This window comes from Gossypium arboreum, chromosome 13 (genome assembly GCF_025698485.1).
Source record: "Gossypium arboreum isolate Shixiya-1 chromosome 13, ASM2569848v2, whole genome shotgun sequence".
NCBI lineage: Eukaryota > Viridiplantae > Streptophyta > Magnoliopsida > Malvales > Malvaceae > Gossypium > Gossypium arboreum.
In genome coordinates, this window is record NC_069082.1 from 124,413,666 (window position 1) to 124,434,675 (window position 21,010).

The 21,010-nt window shown below is 32.3% G+C and overlaps 4 protein-coding genes across 4 annotated transcripts; 3 read left to right on the forward strand and 1 right to left on the reverse strand.

The window, feature by feature from the left end:
• The first annotated feature begins 8,580 nt into the window (after nt 1-8,580).
• On the forward strand, nt 8,581-10,735 carry LOC108463952 (thiol protease aleurain-like). Its single transcript, XM_017763977.2, has 8 exons — nt 8,581-8,910; nt 9,038-9,159; nt 9,263-9,378; nt 9,464-9,537; nt 9,648-9,912; nt 10,020-10,151; nt 10,225-10,360; nt 10,465-10,735. Exons 1-8 carry the CDS (start codon nt 8,726-8,728, stop codon nt 10,500-10,502), a joined length of 1,068 nt encoding a protein of 355 aa, XP_017619466.1. The 5' UTR covers nt 8,581-8,725; the 3' UTR covers nt 10,503-10,735.
• On the reverse strand, nt 10,476-13,252 carry LOC108463950 (pentatricopeptide repeat-containing protein At2g06000). The gene is made up of 2 exons (XM_017763970.2): nt 11,478-13,252; nt 10,476-11,268 (listed from the first exon to the last, which is right to left on the reverse strand). The coding sequence occupies exon 1, from the start codon at nt 13,250-13,252 to the stop codon at nt 11,678-11,680; it is 1,575 nt and encodes a 524-aa protein (XP_017619459.1). The 3' UTR covers nt 10,476-11,268; nt 11,478-11,677.
• On the forward strand, nt 13,024-17,218 carry LOC128286483 (protein FIP1-like). The gene is made up of 11 exons (XM_053023814.1): nt 13,024-14,020; nt 14,271-14,362; nt 14,440-14,544; nt 14,708-14,757; nt 14,844-14,910; nt 15,129-15,201; nt 15,449-15,504; nt 15,641-15,737; nt 16,500-16,584; nt 16,692-16,754; nt 16,840-17,218. The coding sequence occupies exons 1-11, from the start codon at nt 13,959-13,961 to the stop codon at nt 16,924-16,926; spliced, it is 837 nt and encodes a 278-aa protein (XP_052879774.1). The 5' UTR covers nt 13,024-13,958; the 3' UTR covers nt 16,927-17,218.
• On the forward strand, nt 17,072-20,980 carry LOC108463951 (protein FIP1). The gene is made up of 13 exons (XM_053024612.1): nt 17,072-17,080; nt 17,308-17,416; nt 17,580-17,629; nt 17,716-17,782; nt 18,001-18,073; nt 18,321-18,376; nt 18,513-18,609; nt 19,372-19,456; nt 19,564-19,626; nt 19,710-19,769; nt 20,348-20,440; nt 20,545-20,607; nt 20,691-20,980. The coding sequence occupies exons 1-13, from the start codon at nt 17,072-17,074 to the stop codon at nt 20,808-20,810; spliced, it is 945 nt and encodes a 314-aa protein (XP_052880572.1). The 3' UTR covers nt 20,811-20,980.
• The last annotated feature ends 30 nt before the right edge of the window (nt 20,981-21,010 follow it).

A 21,010-nucleotide genomic window follows, 5' to 3' on the forward strand; every position in this document is an offset into this window, starting at 1 on the left:
CACAATTCTTATTTATGAAGATTGAATACTATATAATTTCTACTTTTAAAAATGTATAATATAAAATAAAAATCAATTTAAAATGAAAACATTCACAGTCTAGAAACTATTTTTTTAAAAAGTTGGTTGCACAAAAATAAAAATATTAACTTCTGAAAAAATGATTAAAAATTATAAAGTTAAACTAAGTTGAAAAAAATAGTAAATATAGATGAGTGTATAATAGTACTTTGTCATCTTTAAAATTTAGTGACGTGATACTATTTTATTTGTGCCTAAATCTTGAATCTCGAACTCTAAACTTAAGATCAAAGTTTAGAATTTGGGGTTCAAGGGTAATATTTTAAATTTAGTATTTAGGGTTTCGAGTTTAAGGTTTAAGATTTAGAGTTTAAAGTTTAGGATAAAAAAAATTACTAAAATTATGTGTCAACAACATGATGAAATTTACTATGATATCATTAAATTATTCGAAAAAAAACATGAATGATGTGGTGACAAGTTTCTATAAAATAATATATAAAGAAATTAAAAGACATTATTTAATTTGTTTAATTATGGGAAAAATTGAGTAGATAAATCTACAAAAGTGGGATTAAGACAAAAATGACGCGGCTGCACACATACATACAGTCTCTTCCTCCATTTTTATTCTAAAGTAGTAGATAGGAAAACAGTACAACTTTGCTTTTTGGCCTTTGGAATGTGATCCATATCAAAACATTATATTTATCTTCATATTATACCAATCAAACTAATACATTGAAATTTAAAATCAGGGTTGGTTTAGACTTCGTAATAGAAGAAGATTTGGCATGCAAATACTATTATTATAGTGATATATGTTCTAGAATATATGCATAAATCTAATAAAATTAGAAGAAAAAAAAGAAGCTTCAATATGGCTGACAAAGATGAAATAATTTGAATGCATGATACCTCACAACCGCGTTAACTTTGTTGACTTTTCCACGTCCGTTCCATTTTCAGGGTTTATTATTCTTCTTTGACGTTGACCTTTCCGAACAAATATCATACAAAGTGGGTCCAAATATCCCATATTTATCTATAGATGGTGGAGATACCTCTTGGTCCCATTTCTCTAATCTTTTAAACACCCCTTTAAATAGTTGGTGTGTTTACTTACGGTTGAGCATAAAAATAATAGTATCAATAAAATTAAATATTATAATATAAAAAAAAATTAAAATAACCCTAAATTTTGATGAATAGTGGGAATTACTGTGCATTAAAAACAAAAATGAAAAAACCAAGAAAAAAAAAGAGTTTGTAAGTAGAATTATGGCCAACTTGTGAAATTAAATAATAATTTTACCACGCAAAATGAAGCATGTGATTAAGACTTGGGTGACAGGAACTATGCTTTAAGTAAGAAAACAAGAAAAGAGGGGTTCTTATGTCTTAAAATCCTTTCAAAAGGATGAATATTTGTCAATGAGGGAGTAGGTGAGTGATTTGAGAGAATAATTCCTCGTGCCCTCACCTTAAACATAGTCAAGGAGGCCATATTGTAATTAAGAAAATTTCAATTCAATTCGGTTGCGAAATTATTAAATGTTCGTAATTTTTAGAAAACAACGGATACCATTTTAAGATGATTTTCATTATCTTAATTTTTTCGTTTCAACCAATGTTACATATGGTTTTTACATGTATTTTTTTTCAATAGGAAGAAATCTCAAAATTACATATGAACTTTGATTTTGTGCAGTTTTATACATGAAATTTTGATTTGATTTAATTCTCTCAAATCATTTAAACAATTATAAATATAATATCGTTTTATATTTATATATTACATACACAAATAATTATATTTATCCAATATAAAAATAATCTAATGCATTTATTTTTTTAATGTGTATGATTAAATCAGAATTAAAGTTCATATATATATTTGAACTACAATCAAAGTTTCACGTATATAATTACTTGTTATGATACTAACTATTATCAACCCACTGACCTGCTAATCACGACTCATACCCTTTATGGATTCGCACATGCATATTCAAGATGAGGACACTCAATACATAATATGGATTTGCCTACGTACGATACGAACCCATTTCGAGTATACATGTGTTATATCTATAAACACTAATCATATCATATAAATACACAAATTTAATTTTTGTTTGGGGGGGGGGTTTACATGAATTACAGATATAAAAACAATGAAAAAGTAGTCATGCATTTACATATTAAAGAATGAAATCAAGGATTTAGTGTTGTAGACATTTACCCCAAAGGAATCCCATTTCTTTATTTCTAGATTTGCATGGTAAAAGTGAAGTAATTAACAAAGACAATTAGGGGGAAATTATGCAAAAGCTTAGAGATTCAAAGTCAATAAAATTTTTTAATGGCGCCGAGTTTTTCTGACTCATTATAACCTCTGTTTTAAACAAAGGATTCCATGTCGTGGCCGGGAGAGTTCTGCCCTGTTGCTCTAAAACGCGTAATGCACTGAATTTAGGGCCCATCTTTGGTGTAGTTTTTTTCCGGCTATGGTTGGCATCAGAATTCAGAGCTTCCTGCGCACCACGTGATTGTCACAAATTACTTGGTGTTGACCACATTTTGGGTAGTTTGTTAACCCAGTTGTCCTTGTTTAGTAAATAAATTAAAAAAAAAGTTTATATACTTAAATAATATTAAAATAAATATAATTTAAAAAGTAAATACCTCTAAAATAATAATAAAATTAATAATAAAACACATGTAATACTATATCCAAACATTAACAATAAAATAGTAGCAACGTAACAGTAAAATAGTAATAAAACAATGACAAAAAGTGAGAAAATAACAACAAAAACAACAAAGTTTTTTTATTAAAAATTCGAGTCGAGCTAAGATTTGGCCAAAAAACCTTATCTGTTTCCTAAACCCATTTTTCAAACTTATATTTTTGCTCAATTCCTTTTATTTTCTCCAACCCATGGACAAGTATAGGAGAATCCATCCTGTCATCCTGCTACTTTTATGTCTTCCTGTGTACCATTCTGTAGTTTTTTTGGACGTAAGTGGATATCAAGATTTTGGCATCTTCAAATATGCATGCCTCTCATGCGCCATGCCTTTTTAACACTGCCATTTCATCTATAGCTTAACCAAATGGTAAATAGGAGTTGCAAAGTGGACTCTCATATGGAACACTTTTTTGGGTGATTAAATTCAAAGGTTCTTGTAATTGTAATTTGTATCGGTGGTTAAATTGGTTAAATTTTTTTTTTTTGTAATAAAAAGAGTTGATAATCAATTGAACCCTTTAATTAGATTGATACCTTAACTGATCTGATTCAAATAACATTGATTAAATTTTAGAGTATTGTTAGAATCCAAAAGATAGCAATGCTAACTTTTTTCACAATATTTTCGTAGCATAATTACAGTGCATAAATATTATGGGTTTAAATTTTATTACGTGTGAGTTGTATCCAAATTTATTCTAATTTAATTCTAAATACATTCTAATTTTTAATTCGATTATGCTTTGTAATAACTTCATTCTAAATAATAATTATTTACATATGATTGTATTTATATTTTTACTTATAACTGTACATGTAATTTTAGTTTGCTCAGTCGAGGATCATGATATTTGGCAGCCTAAATAAGTGTAGTATCATTCATTTAATATTTATAAATATTTTATAAAAATTAAATTTAAAATAATATATCGAAATAAATTAGTATTAAAACGCACCAATTTCAATAAAAATTATATATCTATGAGTACAATATCAATTACCTTGCATCAGTACGAACAATACCGATCATAATTTATACTGAAAGAAAATCTTAATTTTATTGTTTTGGTTTATGATCTGAATTGATATTTCAATCGATATACAAATGATTTCGATTTACTATCTTGTTAGAATGGAGTTAGGAATTTAGTTTTGAGGAGCTGAAATAAAATTACAAAATTTTAGGGAGGCTAAAGTTAAAAAATCTTATTTTAAAAGGACTTAATTTGAAGTGATGATAATTATAAGTAACTAAAATTGTTATTATTGCATTTAACAAGGAGACAAGATCCTTGCATGCCCAGCCCGTCTTCCACTTTCAATTTAACTCACCTTGGAAAGAAAGCCCAAATGAAATTTTTTTTATCCTATGTGTTGTTTGTTTCTTAAAAAAAAAATATTATATAATTTTTTCTGCTAATATTTTAATAAAAATAAATATATAATTTTTGTGATCATGTTTATTTATAAAATATGATTTTGGAACATAGCAATCATAAAGATATTTTCTATGATAATTATTTTCTAACAAAATAAAATTTATATTTACTTAAATAATTTATTTGATTTTTGACTAAAATATTTTATTTTTATTTATTATATATTTCAATTAGACAAGAAAGTTATAGGTAAGTATATTCAATTAAATAAGTGAATACATAATGCTTGAAGTTAAAATAAATAATTATATATAACCATTTATTTAAGAAAATAATTGTGTAACAATGATAATGTGCCTTTATCTAAAATTATATAATTAATAAAAGTTTATTGTTATAAATAAAAGATAGGACTAAATTGAAAGAAAAACAAATAAGCAATGAAATCCTACCGTAATACTATAGATAACTTGATAAGCATTAGCAACATTATTACGGTAGGAAGACGTGAGTTTGAATATGCATGTCTTATTATTCAATTTGAGGGTTGAAAAGGGCTACGAATAATTTTAGGCAAGCCCTCATTTATCATTCTCTTTTTATTTTTCAAACTCTCAACTTTTGCTTGTATCTCTATAATTTTTATTCAATAAGCAAACCAGTAATGTATTTAGGTAGTTGACAGGGCTTTCGCCCCCCCTAAAATAGAAAATTGAACATTTATCTTTTAAAAGTTTAAAAAAAAGTAAAATTACATTTTGACCCCACAATAAAAATTTAATTTAATCATTTAAAAATTATAAAGATATAGATTATTAAAATTTAAAAGATAAACCCTAAAAGTTTTCTAACTTAGCCCTTGGGGCAAACAATCTAATAAAGGTAACTTTATCTTCTTTTTGTTTTTGAATATCTTTTCAATTTTTATATTTTCAATATTATATATAAATAAAAATAAAACTATAAAAGTACTATATATTTTCAATTTTTTTATATTTGCAATAATAAAACACATTACATTTTTAAAGAAGAACTTAAGTTTAAATTTTAAAAATGCTATTATTAAAAAGATAATCGTCAACCCTAATTATAAACAGTAAAATAAACATAAAATATACAAAAAAAAAAAGTATGAAAAGTAAAACGTAAGTTGTCCAGGTCAACCATTAATATATATATATATATATATATAATGTCAAGGAAAACAAACAGGTGTTTAGCTCCCAAGTTAATTTATACTGATACATCAAGACATCTTCTGTGTTCGTAGGTGTATAGTAGGAAATTAATTAATAAAAAGAAGAAGGTAAAAACACTTATTTCATACCCTTAATTTTGATATTGAATAAATTAATTTTTTAAATTAAAGTAATATATTGTTAACAATTTTGAAAGTGGACAATTAAAATTAATTAATTACGATGTTAATGTATACAATTTTGATTAGTATAATAATAAATTTAGCCCTTAATATTTATATATTCTATGTAAATATTGAGAGAATATGTAAATGTTACGTGTTAAATATGTTAAATTTAGACTAAATTGACAATATGTAAATTTTTGGACTAAAGTTGTCAAAACAATATCAAATTAATAGAATATATAAAAATTGAGAGATAAACTTGTCATTATACCAATAAAATATATGTACAATTGATAAAACAATTAAAATTGTAATTAATTGTCTTTAATTTTTCACTTTCAAAATTGTCCGAATTAAATTACTTTATTTTTTGAGAGGGACTATAGAAGTCCTCTTACGGAAACAAAATCATAATATTGATTCTTTTGTGACTTTGACATTAAATTTTTGGATCACTTTAATTATCATCCTTCAAAATTTAGTCAATTATATTTTTGGATAATAACTAATTAAACTGTTAAAATTTTAATGATAGATAATCTACATGACGGACCATATATACTTCATTGCCGACTATGATATATATATTTTTGGTAAATAAAACAAAGAAATACAAAGATTAATTCCTAGACATATTATCGAGAGTATAGTCTTCCTTCATTATCTCCTTAATCTCCAAAGGGAAATCTTCAAACATATGTAATGTTTCGCTCCTCGTTAAAGTCATTTTTGCTAAGGCATCTGCTACCTGTTTGGATTCTCTTGGAACATAATTTAAAGACCATTTCTCTTCAAAGACTAGAATTTGTTGAATCCTCCTTATTAAAGAGCTTTTTGAGCCATCAGGCTTGCTACTACAAATAGAGATAACATTTTCAAGGTTATCAGATTGAATAATGACCTTAGCATAGTCTTGTTTCTGAAGGAGAAGTAACTCATCCATCAAATAGAGATAACTATAATATTTTTTTAAAATAAAATACATGTAAATTATTACGTAAACTATTACATTATGACCATTAAAATTTTACGGTACAATCAACATCTTTATCCAAATAAAATCAATTTGGCTAACTTTTGAATTGATAAAAAAACAACAATACTAAAGTGAAAAGAAATAGATATTGTAATTAAATTTATAATTTATAGGTCACTGTCCACATTAAAAATTTGCCATATAATTGATAGAAATAATAAAAAAAGAAATGCCACATAATTTGGACTTTGTAGGAATAAAAAAAAAAAGGAGAAAAAGCCAATTAGTGCCCACTCTCTGATGTTGACATGAAAATATCTCTTCAGTTCTTTGTCCAAATCATATCTTTTGTTTTTGATTTTTTTGGGATAATCAATTGGTTTGTCATGTATACCATTATGTTATATATATATACATAAGGGTAAATTATACCAAGGTCATTAATTACAATAAAATTACATTTTAATTGCTTAACTTTAAAAAGATATAAAATAGTCATTGAATTATTTAAAAGTTTTCATCTAAGTCGTTAAACTAATTGAAAGTTTTTTTCAGTTCACTGGACTATTAACTTTCCTTTTTAAAGTCTTGGTAGTGAGCTCTAAGCGATAAATTGGCAATCAATACAGTGAATCAGTACCTATTGACGTATAGACAAATATACATTAGATCTAAATCGATCTGATAATTAATGTCGGTGACTAAAGAAAAAAACTATTTAGATTTTGGTTTGTTGATTCGTAACAATCAAAATTGATTTATGATAAAAAATGAATTTTAGAAAAGCAAGGGAAGAAAAACTTTAAGTTGATGTAGATAGTGTGAACATAAAAAATTATACAGTAGCAATTTTAATAGTTATTTGAAATTGAATGACTTAAACGTAAGCTTCTTAAATTAAAATTTAGTGATCCCTTTATATAATATTAACATCAATATTTTAACCGATTTTTTTATTGTGTTTGCTCGTTGATTTTGAATGTATCAATTAATATCCTCCTCCTATTTCTTTTATATACATGGATTTAAAATGAATTTTCATATAGCACAGATTGAGTCTTAACTTGATTGGCATTGATATTATTGCCAGTGCAGGAGAATGTGAGTTCGAGTGTGTTGCAACACATTATATTCCTATTTAACAGTTGGTAAGAAATTATTGATAGTTTTAGGCATTGTATTTTTGAGGATGCATCATATTAGACACAAAAAAAAATTACTATGAAGGCCTATTAAAATTAGTGATACGCGACGTGTCATATGTACCTTATATTGATGTACAAAGACCAAATTTTAACGGGAAAATTAAATAATATTTTAATACAATTATAATAAAATGAAATATTAAATACTAATATATCAATTATTAGATCTTACCTACCCTGTAAAGCTATACCCAAACTACCACGTGCTTTGTTAAACATTATTTAATTTTGTCATTATATTTTATTTTATTTGAGGGTTATCATTATATTTTGAAAATGTTATTATAAAATATATATTTAAAATATGTTAAACTTTTTATACAATTTTTATTATTTTCTTCTTATAAATACATCATTTATGCCTTAGCCAGTGACGTTAGAATTGAATTGACTAATTGAATCGGAATCAATAGTTTGATTGATGGTATATATTGAAGTTGAAGCAAGTTGCTATGAATCGATAAAAAATCAAAAAACAAAGAAAAAATTTGACAATTAAATTTGCTGAATTAATTTTATAATTTTATAATTTAGTTATTGTTGAATTGGAAATTTATAATCTTATTGATTCGATCATCTATTTGATTTTTATAATATTCGCTTTAGTTAATTTGTTTTGTGAAAAAACTTTAATTATTTTTAAAGTATGTTAATATTATGTTTAAGTTTGATCCAAACTCGATTCGATCCTGCCCATGAGCATATCTACTATAACCTACACAAATTTTTAAGAGTAATTACCTAATTTTAAATTTAAAAATTGTTTATATTTTAAATACAAATATATATTTATTAATTATAAAGAATAAATTGTTCACAATTTATCCTAATTTTTATTTATGGGATATAATATTCATTTATTGTTTATATCAATTTATTATTCTATTTATTCCCATTGGCTAATCGTTTCCCACTGCCAAGAGTCCAAACAGCCATTGGGAATCCCCTGCTTTAAATTTCTATATTCCACAAAAATAGCGTAACAGAGCAAGAAACACAGAGAAAAGGAAAACCCCATAATCATGGCTCGATTAACATTGGTCTCCTCCATCATCCTTATGCTATGCTGCTTTGCCGCAGCATCAACTTTCGAGGATTCCAACCCTATTCGGATGGTATCCGACGGTCTCCGTGGCTACGAGTCCTCTGTTCTTCGTGTCATTGGCCATACACGTCACGCTATCTCCTTCGCCCGTTTTGCTTACAAGTAGTCAAATTCATACACCCTTTATCTTATTTCTTTTGTTTTTGGAACTAAAAAGCAAAAAAAAAGATGGAATTTTTAGATGAAAAATTGACTCTTTTTTTTTTTTTGTTGGGGGGGGGGGGGTTAGGCATGGAAGGAAGTACGAGACGGTGGAGGAAATGAAGCTTCGGTTTCAGATTTTCAAAGAGAATTTGGATTTGATCCGATCCACTAACAAGAAAGGCTTATCTTACACTCTTGCTGTTAATCGTACGTTTTTTTGATTTAGCTCAGTTCACTTCAGTTGCTTGAACTTCCTTTGACTCACTGTGCACTCATGATCTTCGATTATTAACTGAGTCAACCGATGTAGAGTTTGCTGATTGGAGCTGGGACGAGTTCCAAAAACACAGGCTTGGAGCTGCTCAAAACTGCTCAGCCACCACAAAGGGCAATCACCAACTCACTGATGTCGTCCTCCCTGAATTGGTACAAAAAAAAGATTATGATCCTATATTACATATATTCGGATACGGGTATATTAGTAAGTTTGACTTTTCTTCGAAATCTGCAGAAAGATTGGAGGGAAGCAGGCATTGTCAGCCCTGTCAAAGAACAAGGCTCCTGTGGGTCTTGCTGGACATTCAGGTTAGCCTTGCTCGATCTCGGGTCTTTCTAATTCTAAGTTTTTCGATATAGTTGAAGGATTATATGCTCGTAAAAAAATTTCGAGATGTGACGTTTTATGATATTTGCAGTACCACTGGGGCACTAGAGGCAGCTTATCATCAGGCATTTGGGAAAGGGATCTCTCTATCAGAGCAGCAGCTAGTGGACTGTGCTGGAGCCTTTAATAACTTTGGTTGCCACGGAGGGTTGCCGTCTCAAGCCTTCGAATACATCAAATACAACGGTGGCCTCGACACTGAGGAAGCTTACCCTTACACTGCTAAAGATGGTGAATGCAAATTCTCAGCTAAAAATGTGGGTGTCCAAGTCATTGACTCTGTCAACATTACCTTGGTAAGTAGTTTCATGGTCCTTGCTTTTTCTGTATAAAGCTTAAAACAAATTGCCTTAGCCCTTATGGATTTAAATGGTTTCATCTTTTGGACAATCGAAAAACATAGGGTGCTGAAGACGAATTGAAGCATGCAGTCGCGTTGGTCCGGCCAGTTAGTGTCGCGTTTCAAGTTATCACTGGTTTCCGGTTTTACAAGACGGGGGTTTTCACCAGTGACAAATGTGGTACCACTTCCCAGGTAAGGTTTTTATTGTCTTACTCGAATCTGGTTGTGAATGTTAGATAGCTAACTGGGGGGGTTTATGTTGCAGGATGTGAACCATGCCGTTCTTGCAGTTGGATATGGTGTTGAAAACGGTGTTCCGTATTGGCTCATCAAGAACTCATGGGGAGCTCAATGGGGAGACAATGGCTACTTCAAGATGGAGATGGGGAAAAACATGTGTGGTAAGTCTTAAAACTTGTATTCGGATATGGAGATACGATACTCTCTATGTATTTTCGGAATATACTTGTATTGACTTCGCTTTTTATCTCCAATTTGGTTGCAGGTGTGGCAACATGCGCATCATACCCTGTTGTTGCTTGATCTTGAGAGACCGTCTTGAATTCTGTCATTCCTTTGTGTTTTAAACCATGGTCTAAAAATGCAAGGGGTCAATGTCATGGTACATGTTGAAGGTGCTTCGTTTAATATACAATAATTTCAAAGACATAATCTGTTGTACACAACAAAGACATTAATGTAAATCTTATCTTTGAAATGCTTCTTGTGTTTGTGTAATACAAAATCCATCAATTTATATGGTTTTATTCATCAAATCTCCACAAAAACACAGTGTTGAGGAAATTGCATCAACAATACTAGCTTTCTTGATGGAAAGGCAGAAATTTCATTAATTTTTGAAAATTTTCTGACAATCTGTACAGACTGAACGTTGCATGTAGCATGTATCCTGAAAGAGGCTGAAAATGGCAGAAAACAATATCAAATAGCTACAAAGAAGGAAAAATGAAATCTAACAGAAGGAAGTTGATCTACCCTTTTCCCTTACCCTAAACATGGAATTGCTTCAATTTTATATTATTGTGTTGGAGATTTTATCGGACATGGAACGGCGAGGTACTGAACTGCGAGGATAAATGGCTGACCTCCACGGTACATCATGCAAGCCTTCTATAGCATCATCCAGCATTTGAAGCTAAACATTCATTGGTGTTGTTCCCCTACCAAATTCCGATTTAAGGTGTAGCTTTTAATCTCCTATCTACCACCCTCTTATATAATGTAAGAAGCAACGACAACGTACCATTATGGTTCCAACCGATATATCGAAAACTGCTTATCTGCTATCCTGCAAACCCGTAGAAACAACAACGCAACTCGACATAAATCCTTCAAGTCCTACGAATAAGGTTCAACAACAGATGTTCTAATATCATACATCTATATATACATATGCATTCACCTGCAATTTCATAAAGATCCGATTTAACCAGTCAATTTATACTAAATTGCATGATTGCAGTTTATGATCTGAACTAAAGGAAACAAAGACATTACTTATCGAATGCAACACCATTTGTGCTTCAAGCTGGATGTGCTTAATCAGATACTTGATGTTGATGCATGATGATGAGCCTTCTCGGTATTTTGGAATGACACCAAGTTTAATCATCAGGATCTTTTTTCTTAAGCACACTACAACCACGTCCCTATTTATGCTCGAGAGAGCATTGTTATCATGGATGAACTAGCCATCTTCATGATGTTATTGTAGAAATGAGATAAGCTTCCTTAGGCATCCCGGCTTTCAAAAGGCAAGAAATCAATGAACGTACCGTAATATCATCTGGAGTACAACCGACTGATAACATTTTATCGAAAATGCTAATTGCTTTCAGCATTCTTCCTTTCATACAATGCCCGATAATGAGAATAGTAAATGTCACTTTATCAGGATCGCATTTTTTCTTCTCCATCTCTGCTACTATTCGATTGGCCTCATCCAAATTTCCAGCCTTGCAGAACCCATCAATCACAGGGTTGAAGATAAATGGTTTTGGAACAATATTCCTACATTGCAACTCCCTCAAAAGTCGAAAAGCCTCACGTAATCTATTTTCCTTGCATAACGCATTAATAGTAATTGCAAAGGTATAAACATTCGGAGATACATTCTTCACTTTCATTGCATCCCAAAGCTGCAAGCTCCGGTTCACATCTCCAATTTGACAGTATCCATTAATCAACGAAGTGAAGGTAACAACATCAGGAATGCAACCAAAAGAAGCCATCTTCTCATACAACGATTTAGCGGAAAGCATATCACCAACTTTGCCAAAGCCATCAATCAAAACATTAAAAGTAACAACACTAGGCAAAGTTCCGGAGCTCATCATCTCATCAAAAAGAGCAGATGCCTCCTCCATCTTCCTCAACTTACAATAACCAGATATAACCGATGTATAAGTCACAACATTCGGTGCACAATCATCTCTCAATCGAATTTCATTCAATAAACTATGACCTCTATCTACCTCATATTCCCTACACAACCCATTAATAATGGTGTTATACGTAACGATATCAGGAAAACAACCAAAACTCCTCATATCATTAAAAAACTCGAAAGCCTGATCCACTTTCCCAACTCTGCAAAGGCCTCGAATTAGAATATTGAACGTCCAAGTATCGGGGTTAAAGTTTGACCCTAAATTCTCCTTATACAAACTAACTGCCTCTTCTAGATTATTTTGCTTAACCATCATATTCAACAAGTTGTTCACTGCAAAAATGGTGACCATTACATCATCAGATTGAGCCTCAGCAAGCAATTTCCTTGCCATGCCAAACTCACCAGCTCTCCCAAATGATGAAATCATAAACCCTAACAAAGTACTATCAGGTAGATGCCCATCAATCTTCATATAATCAAAAACTAATCTAGCAGAACCATATAAACCCATACAACAAAATGACCTAATAAGCAAATTATAAGTCCAAAAAGAATGATTTATATTAAGATTTAACCTACTTAACTCCAAAACCTTCAACCCAAATGTTGGGTTTTTTAACCATTTAACAACTTCGAATTCAATTAAAGGTGTTAAATTGTTGTTCAAGTAACTCAAACAGGCATCATCCAATGGTTGTGAGTAAACAAAGAGAGTGCATACAACCTTAACGAACCAAGATTCTTGCTTTTGGATTGCCTTAGGCTCTTTATTGCCTTGTGGATGAGACCCACCGTGAAATTGGATGCGACGATGACGGATGAAGACCGTAGAGGCTGAAAGAACCCTTGAGACACGATTTGTCAATGAAAAAAGGGTCATCTGTAAGATTGTAACCCCACGACATACCTAGCTCCTAATTAAACACCCCTTTGTTTTTCTAATGGACACCCAAGGTTCAAAGTTGGATTTTTCATTGAACTCTCATGGAGATGCCAAAACGATCAGTAGCTCGAAGCCTCGAACTAATTGATAGTATAATATTAACCCAGAGAAGAGATTAAACCCTCGAAGAATCTGAAGCATTCAATAACTAAAACAGATCAAAGGGTACATTGAGAACCAGACACTGTTTTTGTTTAATGGGGAAATAAGCTGTAATGCCTGCAAAGCGAATCAATGGCAGTAGTACTAGGGTTTATGTTTTTTGCCGGCTCTCATTTCACTGCCCTGAGAAGATAGACCACAACTACTGTTTATCGAAACAAGACAAAGGGTTTAAAGGTTTAGGCTTTTTTGTCTCCTCTTAAACATATTGAGGCTCACTTGGTCCATGATTAAACCAGCAATATAAGACTATTGGGCCTATAGGATGCCATTTTCATTTGACATTTTTATTGAGGTAAAAAAATAGCCAAGAACAAGCGAAGAACGTTTGTTGCAGCACTGAATCTTGACCCCCAACCCCGCAAAAAAAAAAAAAAAAAACTGATACTAGATGAAATCTGTATCGATTCAGCTTTTTTTTTTCACTGAAAACTGAGTAAATTGAAAAAAAGTTGAACCCTTTTTTTTAAAGAATTTGTGGATGATGTCTAATGAGAGGCACGCTTCTTCCAATCCTACATCTCCTCAAGAAAATGATGCTATGTAAGCTTTGAATCCTTCTGCTTGAAGAACTTCTAAATTTCGTTTGTCGTTCATGCCTTAATAATTAAGTTTTCTGGGTTTTATTGTATGAAATTATTCAAGAATTACGCTTGTTTAATTTAAATTTTGGGATAACATTCCCCAGAACTTAAACTTTAGGAATCAAATTTTGTTAATCTAACTTGATCTTAGCAATTTTTTCACTGAAATGAGTAATGGGTATAATTTCACATTTTTGTGTCATTTCTAGGTTCCTTGATATACTTCATGAAGCTCCATTATTTGGTCACCGGAAACCAAGGAGTATAGTTGGGGGTGTTTTTTATTGTTTCATACTGGCAAGTTGAAGTTCATTTGCTATTTCCCTTTCAATTTGTCATTAAGCAAAAGTCTGATTGTTTTTCAAATTTTTTAGGCAGGTTACGCAATCTTGGCTGCAGCAGCTCCTTGGATATTTCAGCCTATTGGGCATTTAGTCTTACCATTGCTTTGCAGTTGTGATGTTGTTCTTTTAATAGTCACAGGTATCTTTGCTATAGGTCTTATTTTGTATTTTTATTGAATGAAAAAGATGAAAGATGTTGTTTTGGATCTCTGCCATCCATGGGGTACTTTATATTATAGATTCAAAGACGATATTCCTTTATGTTTTAATTTGATATAGAAGGTCTTGTTTGAATTTTACAGGCATTTTTCAGCAATACCATGTTTATCAAGTCCAGAAGATACGTTTACAAGTAACTTTACCAATTATTCCAACTCCGGGGGCTTCTAAGTGACACTTGAATTTGTAGAAGATGCTAAATGCTTTTTTCTTTTGTAGGGTTACTATAGTTTCAGTCAGAAGTTGAAGCATATTGTTCGTCTACCGTTCGCCATTACTGCTTATGGTGAGTATGTTTTATGTACTTTGAAGGCAAGCACTTGTTTTTATTACGTTAGGATGTAGCGATCCCTTTTATCCACACAAACGATAGTGGCTCATCTCTATGGAATCTTTTTCAGTTAGGAATAATGTTAAATTTATAGTTTATACTTCTTTTACTTATGATTTTGTAATTTTGTAATAAAAGGTCATTTTTTTGTCACCCCATTATTGTTGTACTAGGAACTGCTGGAATGATACTTGTCATGGTCTGGGAACCCTATATTCGTATCCTTTCTACCTCTACTATACTCAGGTACAGCACTCACCAATAATTCCTATTTTGGGTTATGCTTAATACTTCATTAAGTATTTGTTCTTAGTAGTTTTTAGCCTTTATGCTCATTCTGTTTTTAATTATTTTTATGCTACAATTTGTAATTGTGTCAGTATGATGTTATTGATTGCTGGGAATGTTGGGTTAATTCGGAATTTGTTATGAATTACGTATGATAATAACATTTTAACTAAGTATCATTGGCAATATTCCGCTTGATTTGCAGGATTATTATGTTGGTTGAAGCAGTATGTTCTGGGTTCTTTATGAGTGTGTATATCGGTAAGCTCGCATACCATTTGAGGAGTTTAATTAAATTAAACATGCCGATAGCTTTTTTTTTTCAGTTATTCAGGTCGGCTTTTCCAAATATTTGGTTCGGTGCCTATATATTTCTGCATTATTGTTGTTCTTGTAGGTTACGTATATCAGTACAATTCATTGGATTCTCAGCCTGATGTTTTGAAGTCATTATATTCTCCCCTTCAAGCATCAAGTCCTTTGGAAGATTTGAGGTAATGGAAGATCATTTATCGATCCAATCCAAACTATGTTTTCAAGATTCACCATTGTTAATGTAAGGTTTGTGTGTCGTGGAGAGATGAAGGTTCATGCAGTGGTGTAGAGAGCCTCTTAGTGGTCGGATTACCGTTTAAGTGGTGTGAAGATAGTTTGCTAGAGTAACATAATGTTGGTCGTCTTGAGGATGAAGATGATGGAGTTGGGTTATTTATACCCTTCATGGTGAGGTCCTCACAATATAAGGTGTCTTGTGAGGGGGAGCTACTGATTAAGTCATGGAGGGTCCTTAAACACGTGCTTCCGAATATATTTGCAGGATGTATTATCCTGTTGAAGGGCTCACACATGGGCATCGATGCAATAGGCAAGAGTCCAAGTGTCCTTGCATGCAATGTCTAGCAAGGTCATATAGTTAGGGCCATAGGTGGTAGGCTGTTTAGCAAATGTCAGTCTCTGATGAGCTGTCGAGGCGTTCCTTGGACAAGGTTTTGGTGGTTTCAGCCTTCCTTAGTCCTAGGCCCTACAGCCGTGAAAGATATTCCGCCTGCATTGAAATTTGTTTTTCAATCTTTAGTTTAAGTAGATAGTTTAATATTTTGCCATTGCTGGAACTCGGCTGGTTTCTAGACATCCTAATTATGGTTGTTGCAGATTCACTTGTCATGAAACTGAGACAAAGATTAATATGAAATTACGAATCATCACTAGTAATGCTGCTGTTTATGCGCTATGTTTGTTTCTGCTTGGTGCACCAGGTATCATGACGGTGGTCGACTCTCTGATCAGCAAATGGCTTTACTGCAGTATCAGCGTGAAAACCTTCATTTTCTAAGTGAGGAGGTACTTGGATCATCTTATAACTATAATTCGTCGTAGTTCTTTTCTTCAATCTTTTTGCAGTACTATAGCAGAATATTGTTATACAAGTTATATGTCTTTAATTGCAGATTCTTCGATTGCAAGAGTGCTTGAGCAAATACGAAGGATCTAATGATGGAAGCACACCTCAGGTGATGATCTATCTTTACGGATGAATGTTGGGATAAATGTGCACATAACGGTCAAAATAATGGTTTACTCTTGACTTCTTTTCAGGTCGATCTTGCCCATCTATTAGCAGCTCGTGATCAAGAATTACGAACAGTTTCAGCTGAGGTACCCTTGTTAATATCGGAAACATGAAAACCTTATCGATGTTAGAGATATTCTTTTGAACAATTGAACTTTTTGTTCTTGCATATTATTTGTAGTTGTCTTAGGCACCATGCTTTGCTTGTTCGGTTACTTATGCCTAAGAGTAAGGTTTTAAGGTGTTAAGAATCAGGGCATGCATTTGGTATGCAAACCCACAACCCTATGTTGTTCCGACTCTTTATTTTTTTTATAGTATCTATTCTCACACCCGTGTCTGACACTTTTTCAGACATGGATATAAGGATATGACTCTTCAAATACATTCAAACTTGAAAAATACACATGTCATACATATATCCATATCCAACACTTACACTCGAGTCCCTGTGCATTACATTTAAAAGTCTGATTGTTTTTCAAATTTTTTAGGCAGGTTACGCAATCTTGGCTGCAGCAGCTCCTTGGATATTTCAGCCTATTGGGCATTTAGTCTTACCATTGCTTTGCAGTTGTGATGTTGTTCTTTTAATAGTCACAGGTATCTTTGCTATAGGTCTTATTTTGTATTTTTATTGAATGAAAAAGATGAAAGATGTTGTTTTGGATCTCTGCCATCCATGGGGTACTTTATATTATAGATTCAAAGACGATATTCCTTTATGTTTTAATTTGATATAGAAGGTCTTGTTTGAATTTTACAGGCATTTTTCAGCAATACCATGTTTATCAAGTCCAGAAGATACGTTTACAAGTAACTTTACCAATTATTCCAACTCCGGGGGCTTCTAAGTGACACTTGAATTTGTAGAAGATGCTAAATGCTTTTTTCTTTTGTAGGGTTACTATAGTTTCAGTCAGAAGTTGAAGCATATTGTTCGTCTACCGTTCGCCATTACTGCTTATGGTGAGTATGTTTTATGTACTTTGAAGGCAAGCACTTGTTTTTATTACGTTAGGATGTAGCGATCCCTTTTATCCACACAAACGATAGTGGCTCATCTCTATGGAATCTTTTTCAGTTAGGAATAATGTTAAATTTATAGTTTATACTTCTTTTACTTATGATTTTGTAATTTTGTAATAAAAGGTCATTTTTTTGTCACCCCATTATTGTTGTACTAGGAACTGCTGGAATGATACTTGTCATGGTCTGGGAACCCTATATTCGTATCCTTTCTACCTCTACTATACTCAGGTACAGCACTCACCAATAATTCCTATTTTGGGTTATGCTTAATACTTCATTAAGTATTTGTTCTTAGTAGTTTTTAGCCTTTATGCTCATTCTGTTTTTAATTATTTTTATGCTACAATTTGTAATTGTGTCAGTATGATGTTATTGATTGCTGGGAATGTTGGGTTAATTCGGAATTTGTTATGAATTACGTATGATAATAACATTTTAACTAAGTATCATTGGCAATATTCCGCTTGATTTGCAGGATTATTATGTTGGTTGAAGCAGTATGTTCTGGGTTCTTTATGAGTGTGTATATCGGTAAGCTCGCATACCATTTGAGGAGTTTAATTAAATTAAACATGCCGATAGCTTTTTTTTTTCAGTTATTCAGGTCGGCTTTTCCAAATATTTGGTTCGGTGCCTATATATTTCTGCATTATTGTTGTTCTTGTAGGTTACGTATATCAGTACAATTCATTGGATTCTCAGCCTGATGTTTTGAAGTCATTATATTCTCCCCTTCAAGCATCAAGTCCTTTGGAAGATTTGAGGTAATGGAAGATCATTTATCGATCCAATCCAAACTATGTTTTCAAGATTCACCATTGTTAATGTAAGGTTTGTGTGTCGTGGAGAGATGAAGGTTCATGCAGTGGTGTAGAGAGCCTCTTAGTGGTCGGATTACCGTTTAAGTGGTGTGAAGATAGTTTGCTAGAGTAACATAATGTTGGTCGTCTTGAGGATGAAGATGATGGAGTTGGGTTATTTATACCCTTCATGGTGAGGTCCTCACAATATAAGGTGTCTTGTGAGGGGGAGCTACTGATTAAGTCATGGAGGGTCCTTAAACACGTGCTTCCGAATATATTTGCAGGATGTATTATCCTGTTGAAGGGCTCACACATGGGCATCGATGCAATAGGCAAGAGTCCAAGTGTCCTTGCATGCAATGTCTAGCAAGGTCATATAGTTAGGGCCATAGGTGGTAGGCTGTTTAGCAAATGTCAGTCTCTGATGAGCTGTCGAGGCGTTCCTTGGACAAGGTTTTGGTGGTTTCAGCCTTCCTTAGTCCTAGGCCCTACAGCCGTGAAAGATATTCCGCCTGCATTGAAATTTGTTTTTCAATCTTTAGTTTAAGTAGATAGTTTAATATTTTGCCATTGCTGGAACTCGGCTGGTTTCTAGACATCCTAATTATGGTTGTTGCAGATTCACTTGTCATGAAACTGAGACAAAGATTAATATGAAATTACGAATCATCACTAGTAATGCTGCTGTTTATGCGCTATGTTTGTTTCTGCTTGGTGCACCAGGTATCATGACGGTGGTCGACTCTCTGATCAGCAAATGGCTTTACTGCAGTATCAGCGTGAAAACCTTCATTTTCTAAGTGAGGAGGTACTTGGATCATCTTATAACTATAATTCGTCGTAGTTCTTTTCTTCAATCTTTTTGCAGTACTATAGCAGAATATTGTTATACAAGTTATATGTCTTTAATTGCAGATTCTTCGATTGCAAGAGTGCTTGAGCAAATCTGAAGGATCTAATGATGGAAGCACACCTCAGGTGATGATCTATCTTTACGGATGAATGTTGGGATAAATGCACATAACGGTCAAAATAATGGTTTACTCTTGACTTCTTTTCAGGTCGATCTTGCCCATCTATTAGCAGCTCGTGATCAAGAATTACGAACAGTTTCAGCTGAGGTACCCTTGTTAATATCGGAAACATGAAAACCTTATCGATGTTAGAGATATTCTTTTGAACAATTGAACTTTTGTTCTTGCATATTATTTGTAGTTGTCTTAGGCACCATGCTTTGCTTGTTCGGTTACTTATGCCTAAGAGTAAGGTTTTAAGGTGTTAAGAATCAGGGCATGCATTTGGTATGCAAACCCACAACCCTATGTTGTTCCGACTCTTTATTTTTTTTATAGTATCTATTCTCACACCCGTGTCTGACACTTTTTCAGACATGGATATAAGGATATGACTCTTCAAATACATTCAAACTTGAAAAATACACATGTCATACATATATCCATATCCAACACTTACACTCGAGTCCCTGTGCATTACATTTACAGCTTTGGATAGGTACTTAGGGACAGAGTGTTCTTAATATTTAAACTCCAATTTGTTCATTCTTTTTCTATGCGCCCGAACTTGTTCCACTTCAGAGCATTGATAGTAAGCATTCAACCTTAGTTCCCGGCCTTATTTACGGAAGTGCAATAGTAGTAGATTGTATCAGAAACCGAGCAATTAACCATTCAAATTGCAGATGAATCAGCTGCAGTCCGAACTAAGACTTGCTCGATCTTTAATAGCCGACACAGAAGCAGAGGTCCAATGCGTTCGAACAACTAACAGTCAGGTAAGCTGCAAACACCTACTATTAATAAAGTGGTAAAATTATTGTAATCTTACACTGCTATATTGACATTGTTCATTTTATTTTTTGCTGAAAACCCAAAACAGTATGTCGAAGAGAATGAAAGACTGAGAGCTATTCTAGGAGAATGGAGCACTCGAGCAGCAAAGGTAACTACTTCTCCACGATCCTTTTCATATACTTATTTATATATACTTGGACTCGATTGTGAGTGTTGAATATTGGTATATAGCTCGAGCGAGCATTGGAAGTTGAGCGGATGTCGAACCTCGAATTACAAAAGAAGATTTCAACATTTAGAAACCAAACATATGCGTCTTCAACTGAATCAAGCGAGCAGCGTGGAGCCTAAATTGACTCCTTCCACACCAATATGTATAGACAAATCCCAACACTTTTGGAGTGGAATTAGTTTTTTTTTTTTCTCTTTTTCTTTTTTGTTCTATGCTTAAATGAAGAATTGAAGACGTTTTTAGAATAAGACCAATCTTATATCAGTAAATTACACCATTAATCATTAAATTATGGGTAAGTTCGTTTTGATTATTTAAG

Bases quoted from the DNA above. Each gene is read 5' to 3' on its own strand.
- LOC128286483 (XM_053023814.1), top strand. From the start codon at position 13,959: ATGATGTCTAATGAGAGGCACGCTTCTTCCAATCCTACATCTCCTCAA. The intron at 14,363-14,439 runs GTTGAAGTTCAT...TTTTTTAGGCAG, and splicing joins TTATTGTTTCATACTGGCAA to GTTACGCAATCTTGGCTGCA. The intron at 16,585-16,691 runs GTACTTGGATCA...CTTTAATTGCAG, and splicing joins TTCATTTTCTAAGTGAGGAG to ATTCTTCGATTGCAAGAGTG.
- LOC108463952 (XM_017763977.2), top strand. From the start codon at position 8,726: ATGGCTCGATTAACATTGGTCTCCTCCATCATCCTTATGCTATGCTGC. The intron at 9,913-10,019 runs GTAAGTAGTTTC...CGAAAAACATAG, and splicing joins ACTCTGTCAACATTACCTTG to GGTGCTGAAGACGAATTGAA. The intron at 10,152-10,224 runs GTAAGGTTTTTA...TTTATGTTGCAG, and splicing joins AATGTGGTACCACTTCCCAG to GATGTGAACCATGCCGTTCT.
- LOC108463951 (XM_053024612.1), top strand. The intron at 17,417-17,579 runs GTATCTTTGCTA...TGAATTTTACAG, and splicing joins TGTTCTTTTAATAGTCACAG to GCATTTTTCAGCAATACCAT. The intron at 17,783-18,000 runs GTGAGTATGTTT...TTGTTGTACTAG, and splicing joins GTTCGCCATTACTGCTTATG to GAACTGCTGGAATGATACTT.
- LOC108463950 (XM_017763970.2), bottom strand. From the start codon at position 13,252: ATGACCCTTTTTTCATTGACAAATCGTGTCTCAAGGGTTCTTTCAGCC.